Genomic DNA, 20,530 nt, shown 5'->3' with positions numbered 1-20,530 from the left:
AGGCGAACTGCCGAGGGGAGAAATCCACGGAGGAGGACGTCCAGCGGTTCGTCGCTGCGACGGACGCGTTCAAGGCGCTGACGGGGAGGAAAGCCGCCTCGGGCGGCGTCTGACGAAACATGAAATGCGAAAGTAAGGTTGGACTATGTTTCTATGAGACTACGCACGCGCCGGTCAACGCGACCACCAAAAGTTCACGCTCACGCTCGTGCTCAGCCCTCGAACGTGGTGCCACGCCCCTTTCGGCATGAAGAGCGCGTCGCCTGGTCTCAACAAGCACTCCGAGTACCTAGCGCGTTTGAACAGCGGATGCTTCGCGTCGTCGGGGGCTTCCACGGACACAGCGCTTCGCGTGAACGAGTTCTCGCACCCGGCGCCTACGACGTCTACGGGGATGCGAGTCGACGTTCATCTGTCAGTTGAAAGGCGTCGCGGTCGAACGCTGAAACCGAGTGTGGGGTGACGAGAAACTCCCCGGGGAAGAAGTCCTTAAGAAACGACGCACACCACGCGAACGGGATTGTATGGGAAGGAGTCTCACCCAACGGGTACAGGTATTCAGTCTGCGACGCCGCGTACACGCGCGCGTACTTAAACCCGGCGCACTGCGCGAGGACGTTAAAGTACGGGTCTCTATGCAACGCCTGCGAGTGGTGAAGAGAAACAGAAACTCCTTATGATGCGACGTTTAACGCGCGAGGGAGGTCGTACGGAAAGCATTCACGTCTCATCTCACCGTGGACGTGTTTTTTGTACCGATCCACGCATTCACGGCGCCGTCCTCCGGGGCGAGCCTTCCGAGGACGTACACGGGCACGGAGAACAACCGCTGGAGCGACGGGATCTGAGAGCGGCACATCACACGGCACGATTCATAATGATCATCGGTCAGTTCAAAGGAGACACTACGGTCGAATGATAAATTGAAACCGAGCGAAGGGTACAGTTTCGCGCGGGTGAAAAAACGTAAAAGTGTTCAGCACAGAACGCGCCTGGTGGAACAGCGCGTGCTGACTGACGTAAGCGACGTCGACGGCCGCCGTATCGGACGCCGCGCATGTGGCGTCCGACACATCGCGGTGCGAGAGGTTCGACGGCGCCAAATACCGCTCCACGAACGCGCGCAAGGAGCACACGCCTCGGCCTCTCGCGTCACCGAAGCCGCCGAACTCTACGGGGACAAGCCTCTCGCGGCGTGACAGTTGACGTTCCATCTTACCGACGGTTGACGTCCCATCTTCAACGTCGCCATCCGCGTCGTTCGACAACCCCCCCCCATCCTCCTCCTCCTCCGCGAGTCTCACGAGCGTTCGCAGATCCCCCCACGTCTCCGACGCGCTCGCCCAGCCGCGTTCGCGCGTCAAACACCCGGAGACGATGACCGGCGTTTCCGTCTTGACGTACTGACGAACGAGGGCAAGCGGGTGGTGATTCCGCGCGAGCGCGAATCGACGTGCATCGGTCAGTCGAGGCGTGAAATATCGCGACGATCAAAGTTTGGTCGGTTAATACCGAGGGGTGAAAAAGAAAAAAACCGTCAACCCCAGCGCTTGCGCACCTCGTCGTAAAACCTCGCCGTCGTGAGCGCGTCCGCGTCCTCTCGAGGAATCTCGAGTTGCGGGTCGATCCGCGGCGCGTCCGCGGGAATCGACGCGGGGATTTGGTACGCGTCGTCCGGCCAACGCCACGTGAATCCCCATGATCCTCCACGTGGTGTGTTTTCATTCGCGGACGCGCGCAACGACGCCGTCTCCGCAAGAGCAAACGCGCTCGCGAGCCACCTCGGAAGCTCTGCCGCCTCGCTCGCGACCGCGACGAGGCTCAGCAGTTCGAGCGCGACGCGGCCTAACGTCGTCGCGTCCGACACCACGCGGGTTGGTGTTGGTGTTATATTGTCCGACACGACCTGTTCGGCTGCGTCCGACGTGAGACCACTTTGCATACGACCCCGTTCGTCGCGTGCTGAACTCGATTCCTCAAGGACTTTACCCCCCGAAACCGCGACGTTGGAGAGAATGAACCCGCCCAACGCGAGCGCGTGCGCGTCGCGAAACGATGCGTCCGGCCAGCACCCGACGTCCAGGCGTCGGACACACGCGGCGAGGCACGCCGTGGAGGAAACGCGCAGCTCCTCCGCGGATCGCAAGACTGCTTCACGCACAACCCCGTTCGCGCGTCGTGGTCGTGCGTCGTCTCTTCTGAAGGACTCTCCGCTCTCCTCTCTCGCGTCGTCGTCGTCGTCGTCGTCGTCGTCGTCATCGTCGTCGTCGTCGTCATCGTCCGCGTCGTCCGCGTCCGCGTCGTCTTCGCCGCGGCGCCGCCGCCGCATCGGCATCGCGCGCGAGAGCGCGCGCAGCGCGACGGCCGCGCGTCCGAGCGCCGCCGCGGCGTCGGCGCCCTCGCGTCCCCAACGCGCGAGCTGTTGTTTTATTCTGTCGCATCGCGCGCGTGCGTCGGTCGCGAGCTCGCGCGCGAGCGCGGCGACGTCGTCACCGTCGCCGTCGCCGTCGCGACCGCCACCACCACCGAAGACGCCGCGACTCGCGGCGAAGTACGCGTGCGCGCGCGCGGGGACCGCCGCCGCGGTCGCGCGCGCGCGGCGACGACGACGACGAGGAGGGCGAGGAGCGTCGTCGCCGTCGCCGTCGTCGTCGCTCTCCTCCTCTTCTCCCGCGCCCGCGCCGCTCGGCGTCGTTTTCGCGCCGGTATCGCGTTCGCCGCCGTCGTGTGTGTCGCCGCCGTCGCACTGATCGTCGTCGCCACCGAACAGATCCCACGGCGCGGACATCGCCGCCGCGCGCGCCGCGGTGATGAGTACCTCGTATCGCCGCAGGTAACCCAGGAAAGTACTTGAAAGTACGAAGGTACGAAAGTACCTTCGTACCTTCGAAGGTATGAAAGTACGAAAGTACGAAAGTACTTTCGAAAGTACACGTACACGTACAGTACACGTACTTTCGTACCTTCGAAGGTTGTGTAGTTCCGGAAATACGTGTATCTATCTATACGTGTTCAGTAACAACTTAGATATCTTCGTTCGTATGAATACGAAAATAGATGCCTTCGTACTGTACCTTCGTACATGACTACAGGTGTACACGTACGTGTACCTGTACCTTCGTACTTTCGATAGTACATAAACACAAGCCCGGATGGATAGAGCTCAGCCTTTTTGTAATCAAATCTACACAACACGTACGAAAGTACTTTCGTACTTTCGTACTGACGAAGGTAAAAGACAACTTACTGTGTACACGTACACGTAGGCCCTACGTGTACACGTGTACGTGTACGTGTACGTGTACCTTCGAAGGTAGATCTGATTACAAAAAGACTCAGCTCAAACCCATCCGGGCTAAACATGTGAACTAGTGCGAGCAGACTACACTACACTACGGGCAATCCTCTCACGCAGTGAGCAACCCCACGATGGGATTCCTGAAACCCGTGTGAGCCTCACGAGCACACGGAGCCGGGGCGACGTGGAAGTCGCATGCTGTGTCGGGCTCCATGAATAGGATTTGCGCTGCCGCGCCTGCGTGGAAGTTTTCAGAGTCACGTGCGGTAAAGACAACTTACAGCTGTACACGTACCGTTGTACACGACACACTACAGTAAATTGATACGAAGGTACGAAAGTACGAAAGTACTTTCGTACTTTCGTACTACATAGTATTGGACTACGTGTACGTGTACGTGTACTGTACAGTACACGTACTGTACGTGTACTTATTCTTCTTGTCCCAGAGCACAGATTCGTCGTTGGCAAAACAGACTCGGCGTTACGAAACATTTGCCGTCTCTTGAGCTCGCGTACGCGACGCCGGAACTTCATGAAACCAGTTCCGAACATAAAAACACTTCATGAGTATATCGCGTGAACACATACGCGCATATTCAAAATCGCGCAGCACAAGAAAGAAACACGATTGCGTGCTTCGGCAGTAGAACTTCGCGGGTCGAGGCTGTTGTAGCGAAGAAAGTTGCTCTTTTACAAATCGACGCAGTCGCGCCAGTCTATGCTTCGAGCAAACGATTCATCAGACACGGACGCGGTCAATCAGCACACCTCGCGGGTGATGTTATCTAACACGCTGTTCAGTTACAGAGCTCAAAACGACTTCTGCGCGACGTTACAGCACACCGCACTCTCATCCTTTCTAACAGTATATCCTTTTGATGTGTTAGCCACTAGTCTAAGTTGTAGGAGCGCAAGGCGTGAGAGGGGGTCGTGTGTGGGCAGCACTGTACGAAGGTACGAAGGTAGCCGTGTACACATTTTGAAGGTGCGCGACGACCACACGCGCGTCGCCGTCGCCCCGAGCGTCGTCTCTCTTGTCACACAGGTAGCACCCCTCGCGCGCTGCCGACGCCCGCGAAGAACTTGTTGACGAGCGGAAGGTTGAAGAGCGACCCGATCACCTGCGACGCGGCTCGGTCAGTCTAAAGGAATCGTCGTCGAGTTTTAATCCGAAAAGAATACCGCCTCGGAAATCGCGCGCGACGTGCGAGGGAGGTCGCGTGGACACGGTCTAGAAGTGAAGTTTAGAGAAGAGAGAAGAGACGCGCACCGGCAGCCTCCGGAGGAACAACAAGACGACGGGGAGGAACCCGCTGAAGAGCAAGACGCCGCCGTATGCCTCCAAGCATATCCTGCACGCGAGTGGAACGGAACGAATCGTTGTTGAGTCAGTCGAACCGAACGAATCGCGGTCAAGTGCTGAGCCGGGACGACGCGGGGTGAACGGAGCTTGACCCCGCGTTCGTTTGAAACCGAGTGTGTTTGTTTGAAATCAAATCGAAAAGCGCGCGCACACCCGACGAACGGCCAGCCGAAGAGCACGAGCGCGAGGCCGCCTAGGAAGCAGACGGAGCCGCGGTGGTTTCCCCTGGAACACCAGTCGGGGTCATGGTCGGGGTCAGGGCATCAGGCTTCGGAAGCAACGCGACGGCGAGGGAGGGAGTGAAGCGATCGTCGGTCGGTTCGCTTCGCTTCGCGCGCGGGGAGACGGATATATTCGGGTCGACGCGCGCGGAAGAAACTCCTCAAGAAACGACGTTCAACGCGCGAAGGAGGTCGTATGGAGAGCAGTCACGAACGAACGCGCCTGCGGTTCACGAAAAACTTCAGCGCGCGCTTGCGTCCGATCGTGAGGCTCACGCCCGCGATGAACAGGACGTTCCCGAACGACAGCAGCGCGCGATCGAAGAAGAACAGCACCCCGAGGGCCATGAATAACACCCCGAACGACGTCAGCCCTATGCCGATCTTCTGTGTGTCGTCAGTCATCTTTCTCAACTCGATCTGACGGCGTGAATCTCTGCTCTTTCAAACTTCGGTCTCGAACGTTCACTCTTCGCTCTCTCGCGCGCTCTCCTCGCACGCGCGCGTCGATTCGACGAGGACAACGACGACGACGCGGACAGACGGACGGACGGATGTCTCGAGAGCCGCCGCGCGCTCGGCGGTCGCGCGCGCGCGCGTCTTCCTCTTCTTCTAACCCGACTTCGTCTCCCCGCGCGTGCTGCTCGCGACGCGGCGGATCTCGAGACGGCGCGCGAAGAGCAGCAGCGCGGGCGCAAGCAAGAGGAGCGCCTGCGATGTGGACGCAGATGTCAGATGATGACGCGGGCGACGAGGACGACGCGCGGCGCGACGAGAGACGAGAGACGAGAGACGACGCCGACGCCGACGTGTCGCTGGGACGACGACGCGACCGCCGCACCGAGAGCGCGAGCGCGCAAAGCGCGCTGATCCCCGCGACGAGGGACTCGACGCGCGCGCGGAGCGGCGCGAGGAGCGGCTCTGTGAGAGCGTGCAAGGTCTCGAACTCGTTCTCGTGGACGAACCGGACCATGCGACGACGCGCGCGCGCCTGCTGAGCGCAAGTGACGAAGGACCAGACGGGCACGAGTCGTGTACGAGGGACGGACGTACGAAGGTACGAAAGTACCACTGGAAGTACACACTATGATACTACGAGTACGTGTAACGCGTTGTACCTTCGTACACGGATGTGTGAACACGTACGAAGGTACACGACATAACGTGTACAGTACGTGTACGTGTACGTGTACGTGTAGTTCTGATTTTATGACTGAGCTCTATCCATCCAGCCAGTACGTGTACACAGATACACAATGGCCCTTCGTAGCTATTCTATACTTTCGTACGAAAGTACCTTCGTAGATAGTACGTGTACTTTCGTACCTTCGTACGAAAGTACTTTCGCAGATACATATCTTCGTAAACCGTTGTAGGGGTACGTGAGTGGTACGTGTACAGCTGTACACGTACAGTACGTGTACAGTGAACGTAGTGTACAACTATTCTATCTTCGCAGATAGATACTTTCGTACGAAAGTACTTTCGTACGAAAGTACTTTCGTACTTTCGTACAACGTTGTACGAAGGTACTGTGTACGAGTGTTGTACGGAAGTACTTTCGTACTTTCGTATCATACGAAAGTACTTTCGTACTTTCGTACTTTCGTACGAAAGTACAACTACATGTACAACTACGTGTACACGTACGTTGTCTGATAAAAGTTGTAGGGCCCAACGGACTTACTGTACACGTACACGTGTATGTGTACGTGTACAGTAAGTGTTGTGAAGGATCGTCTTATTTTATTACAACCATAATAACACGTGTACAGTACGTGTAGTTGTAGTGTACGTGTACAACGTACAGCTGTACGAAAGTACTTTCGTACACGTGTACGTTGTATCTTCGTACCTTCGAAGGTACTTTCGAAAGTACCTTCGAAGGTAGGGCCTAGGGCCTACACATTTTTGTATGTAGCTTTATTTAGTACAAGGTGGCCTGTGGGTGCGCTTCGCTGCACCGTAAAATTATCCGCGCTTCGCCTGTGACTCCACCGTGTGCCAGCGTGCTCCGCCTGCGCTGACGCGCGCTCCGCCCGTCGCGCCTTCGGCGCTCCAGTGGCGCGCTCCGCGCGCACCCCGGCGATTCCACCATCTGCCAGCGAGCATGCTCCGCCTGCGCTGGCGTGCTCTCCGCCTGTCGCGCCTTCGGCGCTCCAGTGGCGCGCTCCGCGCGCACCACCGCGACTCCATAATGCGTTAATGAAATCCGCCACATCCGCCGCGGGGCGCGGGGTCGCCGGTGGAGTTCCGAACGGGTCTACCGGCGACTGAGTCGCCGTCAGAGTCTCGAAGTGGTCCATGCGAGTGAGTTCCGAAGCCGCCACTCACCTGAGGAAGCGGCGAGGGTTGCGCGCGGTGCGCGTGGCGAACGCGCATCGCACTTTTGACGGTTCATAACTCGTCGAGTAGATTTGTTTGCCCGTAGCAACGCGCTTGCGCGGCTTCGTCATGCTTACCGCGGCCATGTTAGGGGCGCGTCGCATCGAATCGTCACTTGGGAGGTGCGCTTCGAGCGTCGCATCCGGTCGGGTTCAACCTGGACGCGCTCACGCGGTGGGGTTCTCCCCCGTGCGGGTCGGAATGCGCCCAGCCGCGTCTAGTACGGCACATAGCCCATATGGGTATTTAATTATCTCGCCTCTGATTGGCCAGAAACTCTGAGAAGCTCTGAGACGCGTCGTCGGTCGGTCGGTCGATGCCCGTTTTTCGAGCCCGTTTTTGATACCCGTTAAGTTTGGATTTTAGTACGTGTACGTTGTAGTGTAGACCTCAAGCCCTAAGGCTACACGACGCTACACGTGTACACGTACACGTGTACGAAGGTACTTTCGTACTTTCGTACGTTGTAAGTGCACAGTATTATCCCTACAGTACACGTACGTGTACATACGTGTACACGTACGTACAATTGTTGTCACCATTTCAAATCATCCTGATTTAAATTCTCGTCAGTCCCGCGGTTTTTTCAAATCGCCCCGCGCGACAACCCGCAGATCTCGCGCGCGCAGACGCGATGGCGGACCCCGACGCCGCGAGCGCGGCGCTCATCGCGAAGCTGATGGCGGAGGAGAACCCGTATGGCGACGAGGGCGATTACCTCGAGTACAACGACGACAGCGACGACGGCGACTACGGCAAGCCGAAGCGTAAGAAGAAGAAAAAGGCGCCACCGAAGCCGAAGCCGATCAAGGCGCCGAAGGAGCCGAAATCGCCGAAGGAACCGCAGGCGTCGAAGCGACCGCCGAGCGCGGTCGACACCAAACCGCAGGACGGCGAGAACGATGAGCACGCGGCGAACTGGATCGGCATCGCCGCCGCCGCGGGCGCGCCCGCGACGACGACGGTCGTCGTCGAGGAATTCACGGAGACGGGACGACGGAAGCGCAAGGACACGGGAGCGAAGCGCGAGAAGGCGCGCCCGTGGGACGAGACCGAGGAACGCCTCTTTCGCGAAGCGCTGACGCTTCACGGCCGCGACTGGCACGCGTGCGCCGCGCATGTCGGCACGAGAGACCACCGCGCATTCACGTCGCACGCGCAGAAATACTTCATCAAGTTGTGCCTCCAAGGAAAGCAGCTGCCGGTGAAAGTGCGAGAATCGGGCGACGGGTTCACGCTCTCGGGGAAGCCGCTCGATCCGACCAGCGCGGCGGCGAAGCAGTACGGGTTCAAGCCGGACACCGCGGGGCTGAGCGCGGAGCAGCTCGCGGAGATGCACGCGGCCGCGGCAAAGGAAAAGGCGCGCGCGAGAGAGGAGAAGGCGCGCGCGAAAGAGGAGAAGGCGCTCGCGAAGGAGGAGCGCGAGGAGGTTCGCGCGGCGGCGGCGGCAGAGCGCACGGCGAACCGTGCGACGGGCGGCTCGAAACGCGCGTATACTATGAAACGCGTCGATGATGACCGTTACGTTTCATCCGAGGACGATGCCCCGCCGCCGGAGCCGACGGAGTACGCGAAGAACCGCCCGAGAAGGGACGCCGCGGTGGCGTCAAACTTCCGCGACGCCGCGGGTGGCACGTTGGAGCTGCATCAGATGCGAAAGTTTTCCTCCGCGGCGCCCGGGTCGAAAACGCCCAACGCGCAGCCGTTCGCTCTGACCGTGTCCTCCGACGCGATGCTCATCATGGACCTCCACTCGCACCTGTGCGTCAACGAGGTCATTGGGTACCTGGGCGGGACTTGGAACGCGGCGACGAGGACGGTATCGATCGAGAAGGCGTTCCCGGGGCGGGGCGTCGCGTCTGGGAGCGACGTCGAGATGGACCCTGTCTGCGAGGTCGAGCTCAAGGCTCGCGTCGAGGCGGAGAAGCTCACCGTGGTCGGGTGGTACCACAGCCACCCCGTGTTCCAACCCACGCCCTCAGGCGTGGACGTCGACAACCAGCTCAACTACCAGGCTTTATTCCGCGACGCCGAGTGCGACGTCGAGCCGTTCGTCGGGTTCATCGTCGGCCCGTACGACGTCCGGTTGCCGTCGCCGACGTCGGAGGTGACGGCGTTTTGCGCCAAGCGTTTGAAGGGAGGCGGTGGCGTGAGAGACGTTCCGTACGCGTGCGAGTACGCGGTGACTGGCGGGTCTCTGTCGACCGAGAACGACGCCGCTCCCGCCGCTGCCGCCGCGACGACGATGACGACGACCGCGGCGGTCGGCGACGCCACGATAGAGGCGATGAAAGCTGTCGTTATCGCGAACGAGAACGTGGACGGCAGGGTCAACCCCACGGAGTTGTGGCGGCCGTTCGCGACGTATCTAAACGGTGTCGCCGGCGGTGGTCCGACGACGAAGCTCGCCAAGTTACGCGCGAGCCTGAACGCGCGGCTGCCCGCAGGGACGACGGAGCTCGAGCGCGAGGACGTGCTCGACGGCGTCGCGAAACAGATGCAGGAGTCGTGGAAGCTTGACCTCGGGTACTGAGGAAGGATAGAACATTGAGAGGGCGGTTCATCTGATGGCGGTGGCACTCTGCGGCGGGGGACGGGACCGCCCGCTGTGATAGCGCTGATCCCATATCTTTTCGCCCGCGCGGAACATTTTTTACATTTTTTTCTTCCAGTCGAGCGAAATTATTAAACCATCGATTTTTTAGTTAAGTACTGTATGCTCCGCTCAGTTTAGTCCGAGGCCTTAAGTTGTGTAGATTTGATTACAAAAAGACTGAGCTCTAACCCATCCGGGCAAAACATGTGGCCTTAAGTTGTACACGTACAGTACGGAAGTACCTTCGAAAGTACAAATATTTCGTACGGAACTACAAAGTACGGAAGTACTTTCGTACGAAAGTACCTTCGAGCGAGGGTACATAGCTACATACTCCTATCCGGAAGTACGAAAGTACTTCAGTACTTCGTACGGAAGTATCATACCTTCGTACGGAAGTACTTCCGTACTTCCGGAAGTACGTGTACGGAAGTGAGCCGCCCGACCGATCGAGCCTATTAAAAATGATCCCCGCGCATCAAGCTGACCGCGGCGGCCTTTCAAAGTTTGGACATAAATGGACAAAAATACAGTATGTCCAAATTTATGTCCAAATATGTTCATTTAGCGGCGAGGCAAGCTACTCGTACTGTACTGTACACGTAGTCTAACATTACGGAAGTCCTTCGTTCGTAGCTACATGCACTACAGTACACGTGTACTGTACAACTAGTGTACTGTGTGTAAATCTGATTACAAAAAGACTGAGCTCAAACCCATCCGGGCTAAACATGTGAACTAGTGCGAGCAGACTACACTACACTACGGGCAAACCTCTCACGTAGTAAGCAACCCCACCATGGGATTCCTGAAATCCGTGTGAGCCTCACGAGCACACGGAACCGAGGCGACGTGGAAGTCGCATGCTGTGTCAGGCTCCATGAATAGGATTTGCGCTGCCGCGCCCGCGTGGAAGTTTTCAGAGTCACGTGCGGTTCTGAGCGCGTACGAGATGGGCGCGCCAGCGATGCGATTCCCGATGTCGGATACGAGCGCGACGGAGATGTGGCCCATGATGCGTCGTTTCCAGTAGCTTTTGCTGCTCGCGATGGCGGAGAGCGTGGCCTACTGTACTGTACGTGTACGTGTACATGTAGGCCCTACGAAAAGGGGGTAGTCTCTCACATCGCATCCTATGGGCATTTTTCGTATGACTTTTTTGGCAGGCATGCAGTTTCATATTCTCGGAATTCGCAGGATTTCGTCGAATACTCCAAGGTTTTAATTGATCGGGTTATGGGCTGAGCTTACAACGATTCCATCGCGCAAGAGTTTATAAACTTCTCTTCAGCGGTGAAACTTCGCCTTATGGGTTGAAAGTTTTGATCGCCCCGATGAAAAAAAGAACTTTTTTTCCTCTCTCTTGGACGTGGCGACGGCGACCAGCGGTCGCGGCGGCAGGACGTCGACACGTCGGTCATTTACCGATGCAATCGCTTCATCACGCGCGTCGAAGACCCGCGCGCATCGCGCACGTCGTTTCCGGCGTCACATCCCGCCGTCGTGTACCGCGTCGTTCCGTATGACTTTTTGGTCAAGACCACCTCGGTTGACGATTTGCATTTTTTCCAGACTAAAAAGTCTAGTGCCCGAATACGTCCCGTTTGCCCGGAAGGGCTGTGTACATAGTAAAAGTCTCGTGCCCGAATACGTCACATTTGCCCGGAAGGGCTGTGTAGTGTACGAATACGTCACATTTGCCCGGAAGGGCTGTATGTGTAATAAACGTAAACCTGTACGTGTAGAGCTGTAGATACAGTACAGGTACAGGTAGTAGACACTATCTAACTATCATGGCGTCTGGTTAAACGTAGAGAGAAGAGGCCTAAACTCGTCGACTGTGCACACCGCTCCCACAGTCCGGGCGAGAGTCTCCGCGGAGACGCCGAGCGAACGCGCGAATACGCGAAGACCCTAGAGCCCGAACCCCCACCGGCGCCCGAGGCGCGTCGAACCCGAAGGCCGACGAGTGACGCGCGGATTCATTCGTTCACTCGCGCGTCGCGTCGTTCCTCGTCTGCCGCCGGCACCCCGTCGCGTCTCGCGAGCCGCTGCCGCCGCCCGCTGCTAAGAAAAAGAAAAAGAAAAAGAAGGAGGATGGGCAAACACGGACAGACGATGAACAAGAAGCGGAAGACGTCGCAGCGCGCGGCGAAGGAGAACGGCCGCGCGCTCAAGCTTCGAAAGGGCGGCGTCGACAGAAACAAGATCGAACTTCGCAAGGTGAAGAGACGACGAGACCGCACCCCGCGCGACCTCCCTCGCGCGTCGCGCGTCGACCCTTCGTCATCGGGACTTTGATATTTTGTTTTCACCCACCCGTCGCCTCGCCTCTCTCGGCTTCATCACGCGACGTTCGTTCGACCGCGTTCCTTTCGACTGACCGCGACGATGACGCGCATCGATCGAACCGACCGCAGGTTAGCGGCGTCTCGAGGACAGGGAAACAAGCGCGGAAGCAACTCAAGCTCGCGCGGCGAGCAGATAAGGAAAAGACGAAACGAGACGAAGACGAGAAGACGAGCGGCTGCGCGAAGAAGGACGTCACGGGGGACGTCGCGATGGCGGACTGACGTACGCGAGCAGTCTGCGGTCCACAAAACGGGGTCGCGCGGGACGCGGTCTGCCCAACGTGGTAGGCGCCGGCGCCTCGAGGAATCGTGCTGTGACGATGCTTATGATAAGACAAAGACACGTACACGCGTCGCGTCGTCCGACGTCCGACGTTCGCCCCGCGACGCGTCCTTGGTCGTCGGTCGGTTTTATCGAAAGCGAGCGTTCTTTCTCGTCGTCGGCGCGCGTGTGTGACTTCGCTCACACGATCTCCGCGTCGACAGACTCCGCCGCGTCGTCTTCGTCGTCCTTCTTCTTCGTCTCCTCCTTCTTCTTCTTCGTCTCGGGGACGAACCCGCCGGACGCGTCGGCGGTGCTCTTGTCGCCGACAGCCTCACCCATGAGCGCGAAGATCTTCGCCGCGAAATCCGCGGGCTGCTCAATCGTGAACCCGGACGTCAGCATCGCAGTGTCGAAGAGGAGCTCCGCGGTCGTCGCCGCGCTCGCGTCGCCGGCTTCCTGCTTCTTCTTCAGATCGAGAATCACCGCACTCGTTGGGTTGATCTCCATCGTCTTCTTGCCCTTCATGTATTCGCTCGCTCGCGAGTCGCCCATCGCCTGCGCTTTCATGATGCGCTCCATGTTCGCGGACCTGCGGGCGGGCGAACGGAACGTTCATCGGTCAGTCGCGGTGAAACGTAGGTACGTTGAAAGGAAGCAAACATAGGGTGGGCGAAGAGAAACGGCGGGAAACGCCCTCGAGCGAGCGAGGAACGACGTCATACGCGCGAGCGAGCGAGGTCGCATGGAAAGCGGTCACGCACCAGCCAAATTTGGACGTGACGAGGATGCACGGTGTCCCGGCGAGCCGCTTTGAGACGATCACCTTCTCGACCTTGTCCCCGAGCGAGGTTTTCATCCACGCCGTGAACGCGGCGTACTCCTCCTCGATCTCCTTGATTTTCGCCTTCTCCTCGTCGCTGTCCTCGCCGAGGTCCAAATCTTCCTTGGAGATGTCCACGAGCGTCTTTTCTTTAAACGACGCGAGGTTCGTCATCGTGACCTCGTCGATCGGGTCGATCAGGAACAAAACCTCAAAGCCCTTCTTCGTGAGCTGCTCCAAGAACGGCGAGTTTTCCGCCGCTTCGCGCGTGTCCGCGGCGACGTAGTAGATCGAGTTTTGCCCCTCCGGCATGTCCTCGACGTACGCGTCCAGGCCGCGGCTCTTCCCTTTCTCCGTCTTCGACGATTGGAACCTGAGAAGCGGCGCGAGCACCTCGCGGTTTGCGGCGTCTTCGATCACGCCGAGCTTGAGGTTCCTCCCAAACGCGTCCCAGAACGTGTCGTAATCATCGTTGTCGCGCTTGGAGATATCTTTCAACATGTCGAGCGTCTTCCGCACGAGGCGCTTGCGCATGACGCGAACGACGCGGCTCTCTTGCAAAATCTCACGAGACACGTTCAACGGCAAGTCGTTGCTGTCCACGACGCCCTTCACGAACGTGAGATACCGCGGCAGCAAAGAGTCGTCAAATTCGTCCGAGATGAACACTCTTCTAACGTACAGCTTGATCGCTTTCGACTTCGCCATCATGTCCTGCTGCTCGAACGGCGCCATCCCGGGCACGAACAGGATGGAACGGAACTCGATGTCGCCCTCCACGGCGAAGTGGTTCACCGCGAGAGGGTCCTGAAAAGGGTGAAGCGATCGAAATGCGTCGGTCAGTCGAACGTCGTATCGGTCAAACACACGTTGAAAGGGTAGCGCGGGTCGCGGGTGAAGAGAAACTCTCTCAAGGAAAAGTCAGGGTCCTCGATAAAACGACGCGCAACACGCGAACGGGTTCGTATGGGAAGCGGTCTCACCAAAAACTCCTTAAACGTCGTCTTGAAGAACGTGTCGTAAGACTCCTTCTCGACGTCCTTCGGGGACTTCACCCAGATCGGTTTGTCGTTGTTCGTGACCGTCCACTCCTGGACGTCTTCGTACTCCGTCTTCATCACCGCCTCCGGGGCCTCTTCCTCGAACGCCTCGCCCTTCGCCTCGGCTTCGATTTTTTTCTTGTTGTACGCCTCCATCGCCTCCGCGGTTTTCTCCGCGTCCTCCACCTCTTTCGGGACGCTCTTCGTCGCGAAGACTTCAATCGGGAACGAGATGAACTCGCTGTACGTCTGAACGAGGGACGTGATCTTCGCGTCGGACGCGAACTCCTCCGCGCCGTCTTTCAGGTGCAGCGTGATCTTCGTTCCGCGCGTCAGCGAAGCCTGCGGGTTGGGTCGGTCGGTTTCGCGAGGGGGGGGGCTGTTTAGTCGGAGCGTCGAACGTCGAAATGTCACCATTAGCGGGCAAAGATAAACTCTTCGAGAGACGATGCGCTACGCGCGAGGGAGGACGTATAGGCAGCAGTTGGAACTCGCCTGGTCCTCCGGCGACGCCTCGCGAATCGTGTACGAGCTCGCGCCGATCTCGGACTCCCACGTCCACGCCTTGTCGTCCGCCGCGTTCTTCGAGCTGACCGTGATCTTGTCCGCGACGAGAAACGCGGAGTAAAACCCGACGCCGAATTTTCCGATCAAATTTTCACCGTCGGACTTCGACTGCAGCATCTCCATGAATTTCGCAGTGCCCGAGCGCGCGATCGTCCCTAAAATTCGCAGAGGAGCGATCGCACAGCGGAAGAACACGTCGGTCAATCTAACGAACGTCTCACTCACCAGTCAAAGTCGGAGCGAAGTGGTTGAGCTGGAAGCGCGGGCGGGTGAAGAGACACAGAAGAGACACTCTAAACGACGCGCGACGCGCGAACGGGGTCGTACGGGAAGTGGTCTCGCGTTCTTCGTGCACGCGCCTAGGCTCGAGACGAGGTCGTCGCGGGTCATCCCGATTCCGGTGTCCTCGACGACGAGGAGATTGTTCTCCTTGTCGCCCTTGATCTTGATCTTCATGTCCGCGCTCGCGCTCATGACGGACGGGTCGCTCACCGCGGCGAAGCGGAGCTTATCGAGCGCGTCTGACGCGTTCGAGACGAGCTCGCGAAGGAACACGTCGCGGTTGCTGTAGAGCGAGTTGACGATGAGGTCGAGCAGTCGGTTCACCTCAGCCTGGTACTCGTACGTGTCGCCGCCGCCGTTCTCCGGAGACGGCGCGGGCGCGGGGTCGGAGGAAGGCGCATCGGTGACAGCACCGTCCGATTCCGCGCGGACGACGACGACGGCGGCGCGGCGCGGCGCGATTCGTCGGCGCGCGGCGGCGGCGGCGACGGGGCGCGCGGACGCGCGCGCGCGCGAGCTGGACGGACGCGGGAGAGAGCGGTGGGGGGAGGGGGGAGCGCGCGGTCAGATGTCGGTAGTTGGAGGCCGGCTCGGTGGCGCGGATGTCGGGAGGCGGGCGAGGACGCGACGCGGACGACGAGCGACGGCGATGGAAGGCTTTCGACGCGGACGACGATCCGCGGCGGATTCGCGTCGGTCAGTCAAACCCGTCCGCGAGCGATCGTCGCGTCGCCCGCGGCGGCGGAGGGCGCGGCGCACCTGAGCGCGCGAGGGGCGGCGACACGGAGCGTCGCTGCGGCGGTCTGCATCGAGAGCGCGCGTGTGTCTGGACGGGCGAGCGAGAGCGTTCACGTGGTGTCGACGCGCGTCGGGAAGTGTCGACGTCGTTCGCGCCGCAAGAAAGCTCGCGAAAAGTGTTTCTAAACCCTACACGTTGTACCCTACTGTACCCTAAACCCCCAGCCCCAGCCCGGACTCTCGCACCAAATAAACCTTATTAAATACCTTCGGAGGTACACGTACAGTACCTTCGTACCGTCGTACGAAAGTAAGTTGTTACTTTCGAAAGTACTTTCGTACGAAAGTACAATGTATTATTTTCGAAAATAGAATACAACGTTGTACTTTCGTATAAACAACTTACCTTCGAAGGTATGACAAACAAAACATATGTAGATTTCGATATTTAAATATTTTTCAGCTCGCGGAGAAAACAGCGTCGCAGGGCTGAACGCCGGCATTGGCGCCGCGCCGCGGCACCGCGCCACGGTCATGGCGCGCACGAGGCGACAAAATGGAAGGGAGAGAGGTCATCCGTGCGTTCCACTGGATGCTATGAAAGTTCAAGCGACGCGGTTTCCGTGAGCGCGAATCTGCTGACGCGATTGCGCGTTTCCGCGCTCCATTTCGTCGCGAGCGCGTGAAAAAATATTCTAATCGCAGAAATATATATTGCGCACGATGCGTATGGGAAGCAGTAACGAATGTAATTAAAATATTAAAATATCGAAATCTACTTATGTTTTGTTTGTCATACTTTCGAAAGTACTTTCAAAGTACTTTATTTCGAAAGTACGAAGGTAACAACTTACACTACGGAAATAGATAGAATACTTTATTTCGTACGAAAGTACGAAAGTACGAAAGTACTTTCGAAAGTACTTTCGTACTTTCGTACTTTCGTACTACAGTACACGTACACGTACACGTATAAAAACAACTTATGAAGGTAATACTTTCGTACAAAGGTATTATTTCCATACTTCCATAAACAACTTAGGGCTATCTATTTCCGATAAGTTGTTTTTATACAGTACAACTGTACTGTACGTGTACAACTACACTATCATAAATAAAAGAAGTTGTTTTATTCTATTTCCGGAAGTACGGAAGTACGTTAGGGCTACACGTGACGAGTTGTGCGAGTCGATGAACCAGCCTAGGTTCAAAATTTGCCGAGCCGATGAAACTTCTGTTCTACCGGTTTCAACAAACAATTTACCTTTCAACTCCCTTTCAAGAATGTTTTCACCCACCGCGATTCATCCGCCTCATTCGAAAAAACCAAAACCGCCCCGCATTCTTCGTCTTCTCGTTCTGTCCGTCGCGCACCGCACCGCAGCGCCCGTCGCGTCGTCGTCGTCGTCGTCCGCGGGTGCTTCGCGTCGCGCGCGCATCGTCCCGACAAGATGGCGCCTCCGAGGCGCGGAAGGAGCGCGCGCGTCGCGCGCGATGGCGCGACCGCGGGAGGAGACGCCGTCAGATCGTTTGACGACGCGGTCGTCGCGCGGATCGACGCGCTGAAGGCGAAGTGCGACGCGCTCACGGCGGAGCTGAGCTGGTTGAAGGCTGCGAACGCCGCGGTCGCGCCGCGCGCGGTCGGGGCGTCGCCGTCGGCGGGGCGCAAGCGCGCGCGCGTCGAGGATCCTACGTCGCTCGAGGAGGAGCTCATGACGACGACGACGCGTTTGCTCGCGCTACAGGACGCCGCTCGCGGTCTCGAAGAGCGCGAAGCCGCGCGCGAGCCACTCCTGGAGCGGCTCGCCGCGGACGCGCGCGACGTCTTCGTCGGGAACGTGCTCCCGCGGCTCGACGACGGCGACCTCGCGGTGCTCGCGACGGTGAACCGAAAGATGCGCGACGTCGTCTTCGATTCGCCAGTCGGAGACGTGAGGGACGTCGCGGCGGTGAGGAGAGAGCTCGCGAGGGTTCCTAACTTCGTCGGGTCGATCAGCAGGCTGGCGTGGGCGAAGGAGCGAGGGTGCCCGTGGTACGAGAAGACGTTCACGTGCATCGCGAGGGGTGGGAACGTGGATGTCGCGAAGTGGGCGAAGGAACGAGGATGCCCGTGGGTCGAAGTGGCTGACGCCCACGTTGTGTTAGACACCGCGGAAGGCGACCACCTGGAGGTTTGCGCCAGCGCCGCGGCAGGCGGCCACCTGGAGATGCTGCAGTGGGCGCGGGCGAACGGCGCTCCATGGGGTGAGAAGACTTTCGCCGATGCCGCGTTTGGCGGCCACATGGAGGTGCTGCGGTGGTTGCGAGCGAACGACTGTCCGTGGGACGAGGAGACTTGCCGCGACGCCGCGGAAGGCGGCCACCTGGCGGTACTGCAGTGGGCGCGCGCGAACGGCGCTCCGTGGAACGAGGGTACTTGCGACAGTGCCGCGTTTGGCGGCCACCTGGAGGTGTTGCAGTGGGCGCGCGCGAACGGCGCTCCGTGGGACGAGGACACTTGCGCCTACGCCGCGCTTCGAGGCCACCTGGAGGTGCTGCAGTGGGCGCGAGCGAACGGCGCTCCGTGTGACAAGGAGACTTGTCGCGATGCCGCGGGTGGCGGCCACCTGGAGGTGTTGCAGTGGGCGCGAGCGAACGGCTGTCCGTGGGACGAGGGAACTTGCCGCAGCGCCGCGCTTCACGGCCAACTGGAGGTGTTTCAGTGGGCGCGAGCGAACGGCTGTCCGTGGAATCCGGAGCTATGCGAATCCCTAGCCCGAATGAGGGGGCACAAGGATGCCCTGCAGTGGATAGTAGCTGCGGAGGTAGGAGAGGGGGCGTAGTCGCGAAGCGACGGTGCGCGGCGCGGCGCGGCGTTTGTTTTTTTTCACCGCGCCACGCTCAGTCGGCGACGGCGCGGCGGGTGCGTGTGCGAGTAGCTCTAGTAGTAGACCGTGTCGTGGCGATGCGCTTCGCGTCCCTCGCTCGCTCCTCCGCGACCGCGCCGGTCTCCTCTCTTCGTTCTCTCCCGCGCGTCGTCGTTCGTTCAGTTGCTTTCTTGCTCTGGTCAACGATAAGCTCTTCACCAGGAGTATATATACTCGTATCGTTCAGACTTTTACTACGAGTACGTTTTACTGCTGTCCACCGTGCAATAGTCACTCCCGTAGACGTATTCTCAGCAACCTCGACGTCGAGAGCGCGCGCCGGGTCTTCTTCCGTCGATGATACAGGCTGGGCCGGGCGAGGCGCTGATGATGAGCCAACGTTTGAAGGTGGGGGCGCGACCAATACGTTGTTTGTAGGAAAGAGTCGGCACACTCTGTTGTTTCTACAACCCGCACACCAGAAGTCGCGGTCTTTTCCGCTTTCACTTTTGCAGGACTGCTTCTTCGGCCTTCCCCCAGGGCGAGGAACACCTAAGAGGGAAGTCGCGGCGGCTTGTGCGGCCTCCTGGGCGACGAAAGCGCTGTCGTCCATAACTTCTCACTGTTTGCTCATACAAAACGACCTTCGATGTTTGCGCCGTCGCCGCCTCTGCGGAAAAGTACACGCGCCGCGCCGACGAAGAACGTCACAGTGACGTACAGTATACTAAAAATACGTTCGCCATGGTTTTCCGCAGCATGTACGCGCGCGCACGAGCGTTTACAGATATTCACAGGCAAACAGTCTGAAATTGGCAGATTTGGCGAAAATTAGAATAATTGCTCATACAAAATGTACTACGGCAAAAATTTTGCTCATCGACTCGCACAACTCGTCACGTACAACTAGTGTACATGTACTTTCGAGAGTATTGTATGTAATGTATACTTTCGTACTTCCGGAAGTACAACAACGCGGTACTTCCGTACAACGTTGTACTTCCGTACTTCCGAAGTACTTTCGTACGTGCACACTGCACAGTGTAGATCTGATTACAAAAAGACTTGAGCTCTATACCCATCCGGGCTAAACATGTGACCTATTGCGAGCAGACTACAGTACGTGTACACGTACTTTCGTACGAAAGTACTTCCGGAAGTACTTTCGTATGATACGAAAATACTTTCGTACGAAAGTACACGTACAAATATGAGGACGATCAATTGATCGGCGTGGGATGAGTTTGGCAGTTTCTCCGGTGAAACTGATCGATTGAGTTTAGAGCGAGCCCCCTTTACCGTGCAGCGAACTAGCGAAGTGCACCCACAGGCCACAAAAGAATGTTCCTTTTCTAAACGCGAGTTCCTTTTCTAAACGCGAGTTCCTTTTCTAAACGCGAGGAACAAAAAATGAACCAATCCTTTTCTAAACGCGAGGAACAAAAAAATGAACCACGTAGAAAATAGGAACCTCTCAGGGGGCACACTAAATATCCCAGATTGGAATTTGGGCCCATCAACAGGTTACGTATGGGCAATCAGTCAGTGTCACGTTTCTGTCACGATCTTTCGTATGGGCACTTCAGTCAGAGGTGGATCCGTTCTGGCGCGTTTTTCCGTATGGGCATTTCAGTCAGCGAGGTCGCGTTCGGAGAATAAAAGTTCCCTAGGGGTCCGAAAACGGTCTTCCCGTCTTTTTCTTGCCGCGCAAATGCACGTATCTGGTGTCTAAAATCGCAAATGGCTGCTGTGCAA

At 58.2% G+C, this 20,530-nt stretch overlaps 7 protein-coding genes across 7 annotated transcripts; 3 read left to right on the top strand and 4 right to left on the bottom strand.

Annotated features, from left to right (window-relative positions):
• Positions 1-174: 174 nt before the first annotated feature.
• On the bottom strand, positions 175-2,788 carry JMJH (jumonji domain-containing protein; the record flags this gene model as incomplete). Its single annotated transcript, XM_003055915.1, has 5 exons — positions 175-386; positions 542-644; positions 737-844; positions 993-1,403; positions 1,559-2,788. The coding sequence occupies 5 exons, from the start codon at positions 2,786-2,788 to the stop codon at positions 175-177; spliced, it is 2,064 nt and encodes a 687-aa protein (XP_003055961.1).
• Positions 2,789-4,126: 1,338 nt separating this feature from the next.
• On the bottom strand, positions 4,127-5,873 carry MICPUCDRAFT_55252 (uncharacterized protein). The gene is made up of 4 exons (XM_003055914.1): positions 5,727-5,873; positions 5,097-5,596; positions 4,528-4,889; positions 4,127-4,433 (listed from the first exon to the last, which is right to left on the bottom strand). The coding sequence occupies exons 2-4, from the start codon at positions 5,288-5,290 to the stop codon at positions 4,339-4,341; spliced, it is 651 nt and encodes a 216-aa protein (XP_003055960.1). The 5' UTR covers positions 5,291-5,596; positions 5,727-5,873; the 3' UTR covers positions 4,127-4,338.
• Positions 5,874-6,786: 913 nt separating this feature from the next.
• On the bottom strand, positions 6,787-7,462 carry MICPUCDRAFT_64273 (uncharacterized protein; the record flags this gene model as incomplete). Its single annotated transcript, XM_003055913.1, has 1 exon — positions 6,787-7,462. The coding sequence occupies exon 1, from the start codon at positions 7,189-7,191 to the stop codon at positions 6,787-6,789; it is 405 nt and encodes a 134-aa protein (XP_003055959.1). The 5' UTR covers positions 7,192-7,462.
• A 442-nt stretch (positions 7,463-7,904) lies between these two features.
• MICPUCDRAFT_46527 (uncharacterized protein) lies at positions 7,905-9,803 on the top strand (the record flags this gene model as incomplete). The annotated part of the gene is made up of 1 exon (XM_003056303.1): positions 7,905-9,803. The coding sequence occupies one exon, from the start codon at positions 7,905-7,907 to the stop codon at positions 9,801-9,803; it is 1,899 nt and encodes a 632-aa protein (XP_003056349.1).
• Positions 9,804-11,963: 2,160 nt separating this feature from the next.
• On the top strand, positions 11,964-12,439 carry MICPUCDRAFT_70894 (uncharacterized protein; the record flags this gene model as incomplete). Its single annotated transcript, XM_003056302.1, has 2 exons — positions 11,964-12,092; positions 12,266-12,439. The coding sequence occupies 2 exons, from the start codon at positions 11,964-11,966 to the stop codon at positions 12,437-12,439; spliced, it is 303 nt and encodes a 100-aa protein (XP_003056348.1).
• A 241-nt stretch (positions 12,440-12,680) lies between these two features.
• On the bottom strand, positions 12,681-15,554 carry MICPUCDRAFT_14003 (uncharacterized protein; the record flags this gene model as incomplete). The annotated part of the gene is made up of 6 exons (XM_003055912.1): positions 12,681-13,071; positions 13,244-14,109; positions 14,286-14,721; positions 14,854-15,064; positions 15,124-15,125; positions 15,265-15,554. Coding segments are annotated over 6 exons (2,196 nt in total), but the record flags the coding sequence as incomplete, so codon positions are not given.
• Positions 15,555-17,134: 1,580 nt separating this feature from the next.
• On the top strand, positions 17,135-18,887 carry MICPUCDRAFT_55248 (uncharacterized protein). Its single transcript, XM_003056301.1, has one exon. The coding sequence runs from the start codon at positions 17,381-17,383 to the stop codon at positions 18,749-18,751; it is 1,371 nt and encodes a 456-aa protein (XP_003056347.1). The 5' UTR covers positions 17,135-17,380; the 3' UTR covers positions 18,752-18,887.
• Positions 18,888-20,530: the final 1,643 nt, after the last annotated feature.

The sequence above is a fragment of the Micromonas pusilla genome (genome assembly GCF_000151265.4).
Source record: "Micromonas pusilla CCMP1545 genomic scaffold MICPUCscaffold_2, whole genome shotgun sequence".
In the NCBI taxonomy this organism is placed as follows: domain Eukaryota; kingdom Viridiplantae; phylum Chlorophyta; class Mamiellophyceae; order Mamiellales; family Mamiellaceae; genus Micromonas; species Micromonas pusilla.
This window is presented reverse-complemented; position numbering and strand designations above follow the sequence as displayed.

Coding starts and splice junctions, on each gene's coding strand:
- MICPUCDRAFT_55252 (XM_003055914.1), bottom strand. CDS start 5,290: ATGACTGACGACACACAGAAGATCGGCATAGGGCTGACGTCGTTCGGG. Junction 4,890..5,096: donor AACCGCAGGCGCGTTCGTTC/GTGACTGCTCTC, acceptor CTGGTGTTCCAG/GGGAAACCACCGCGGCTCCG. Junction 4,434..4,527: donor AAACTTCACTTCTAGACCGT/GTCCACGCGACC, acceptor AGACTGACCGAG/CCGCGTCGCAGGTGATCGGG.
- MICPUCDRAFT_55248 (XM_003056301.1), top strand. CDS start 17,381: ATGGCGCCTCCGAGGCGCGGAAGGAGCGCGCGCGTCGCGCGCGATGGC.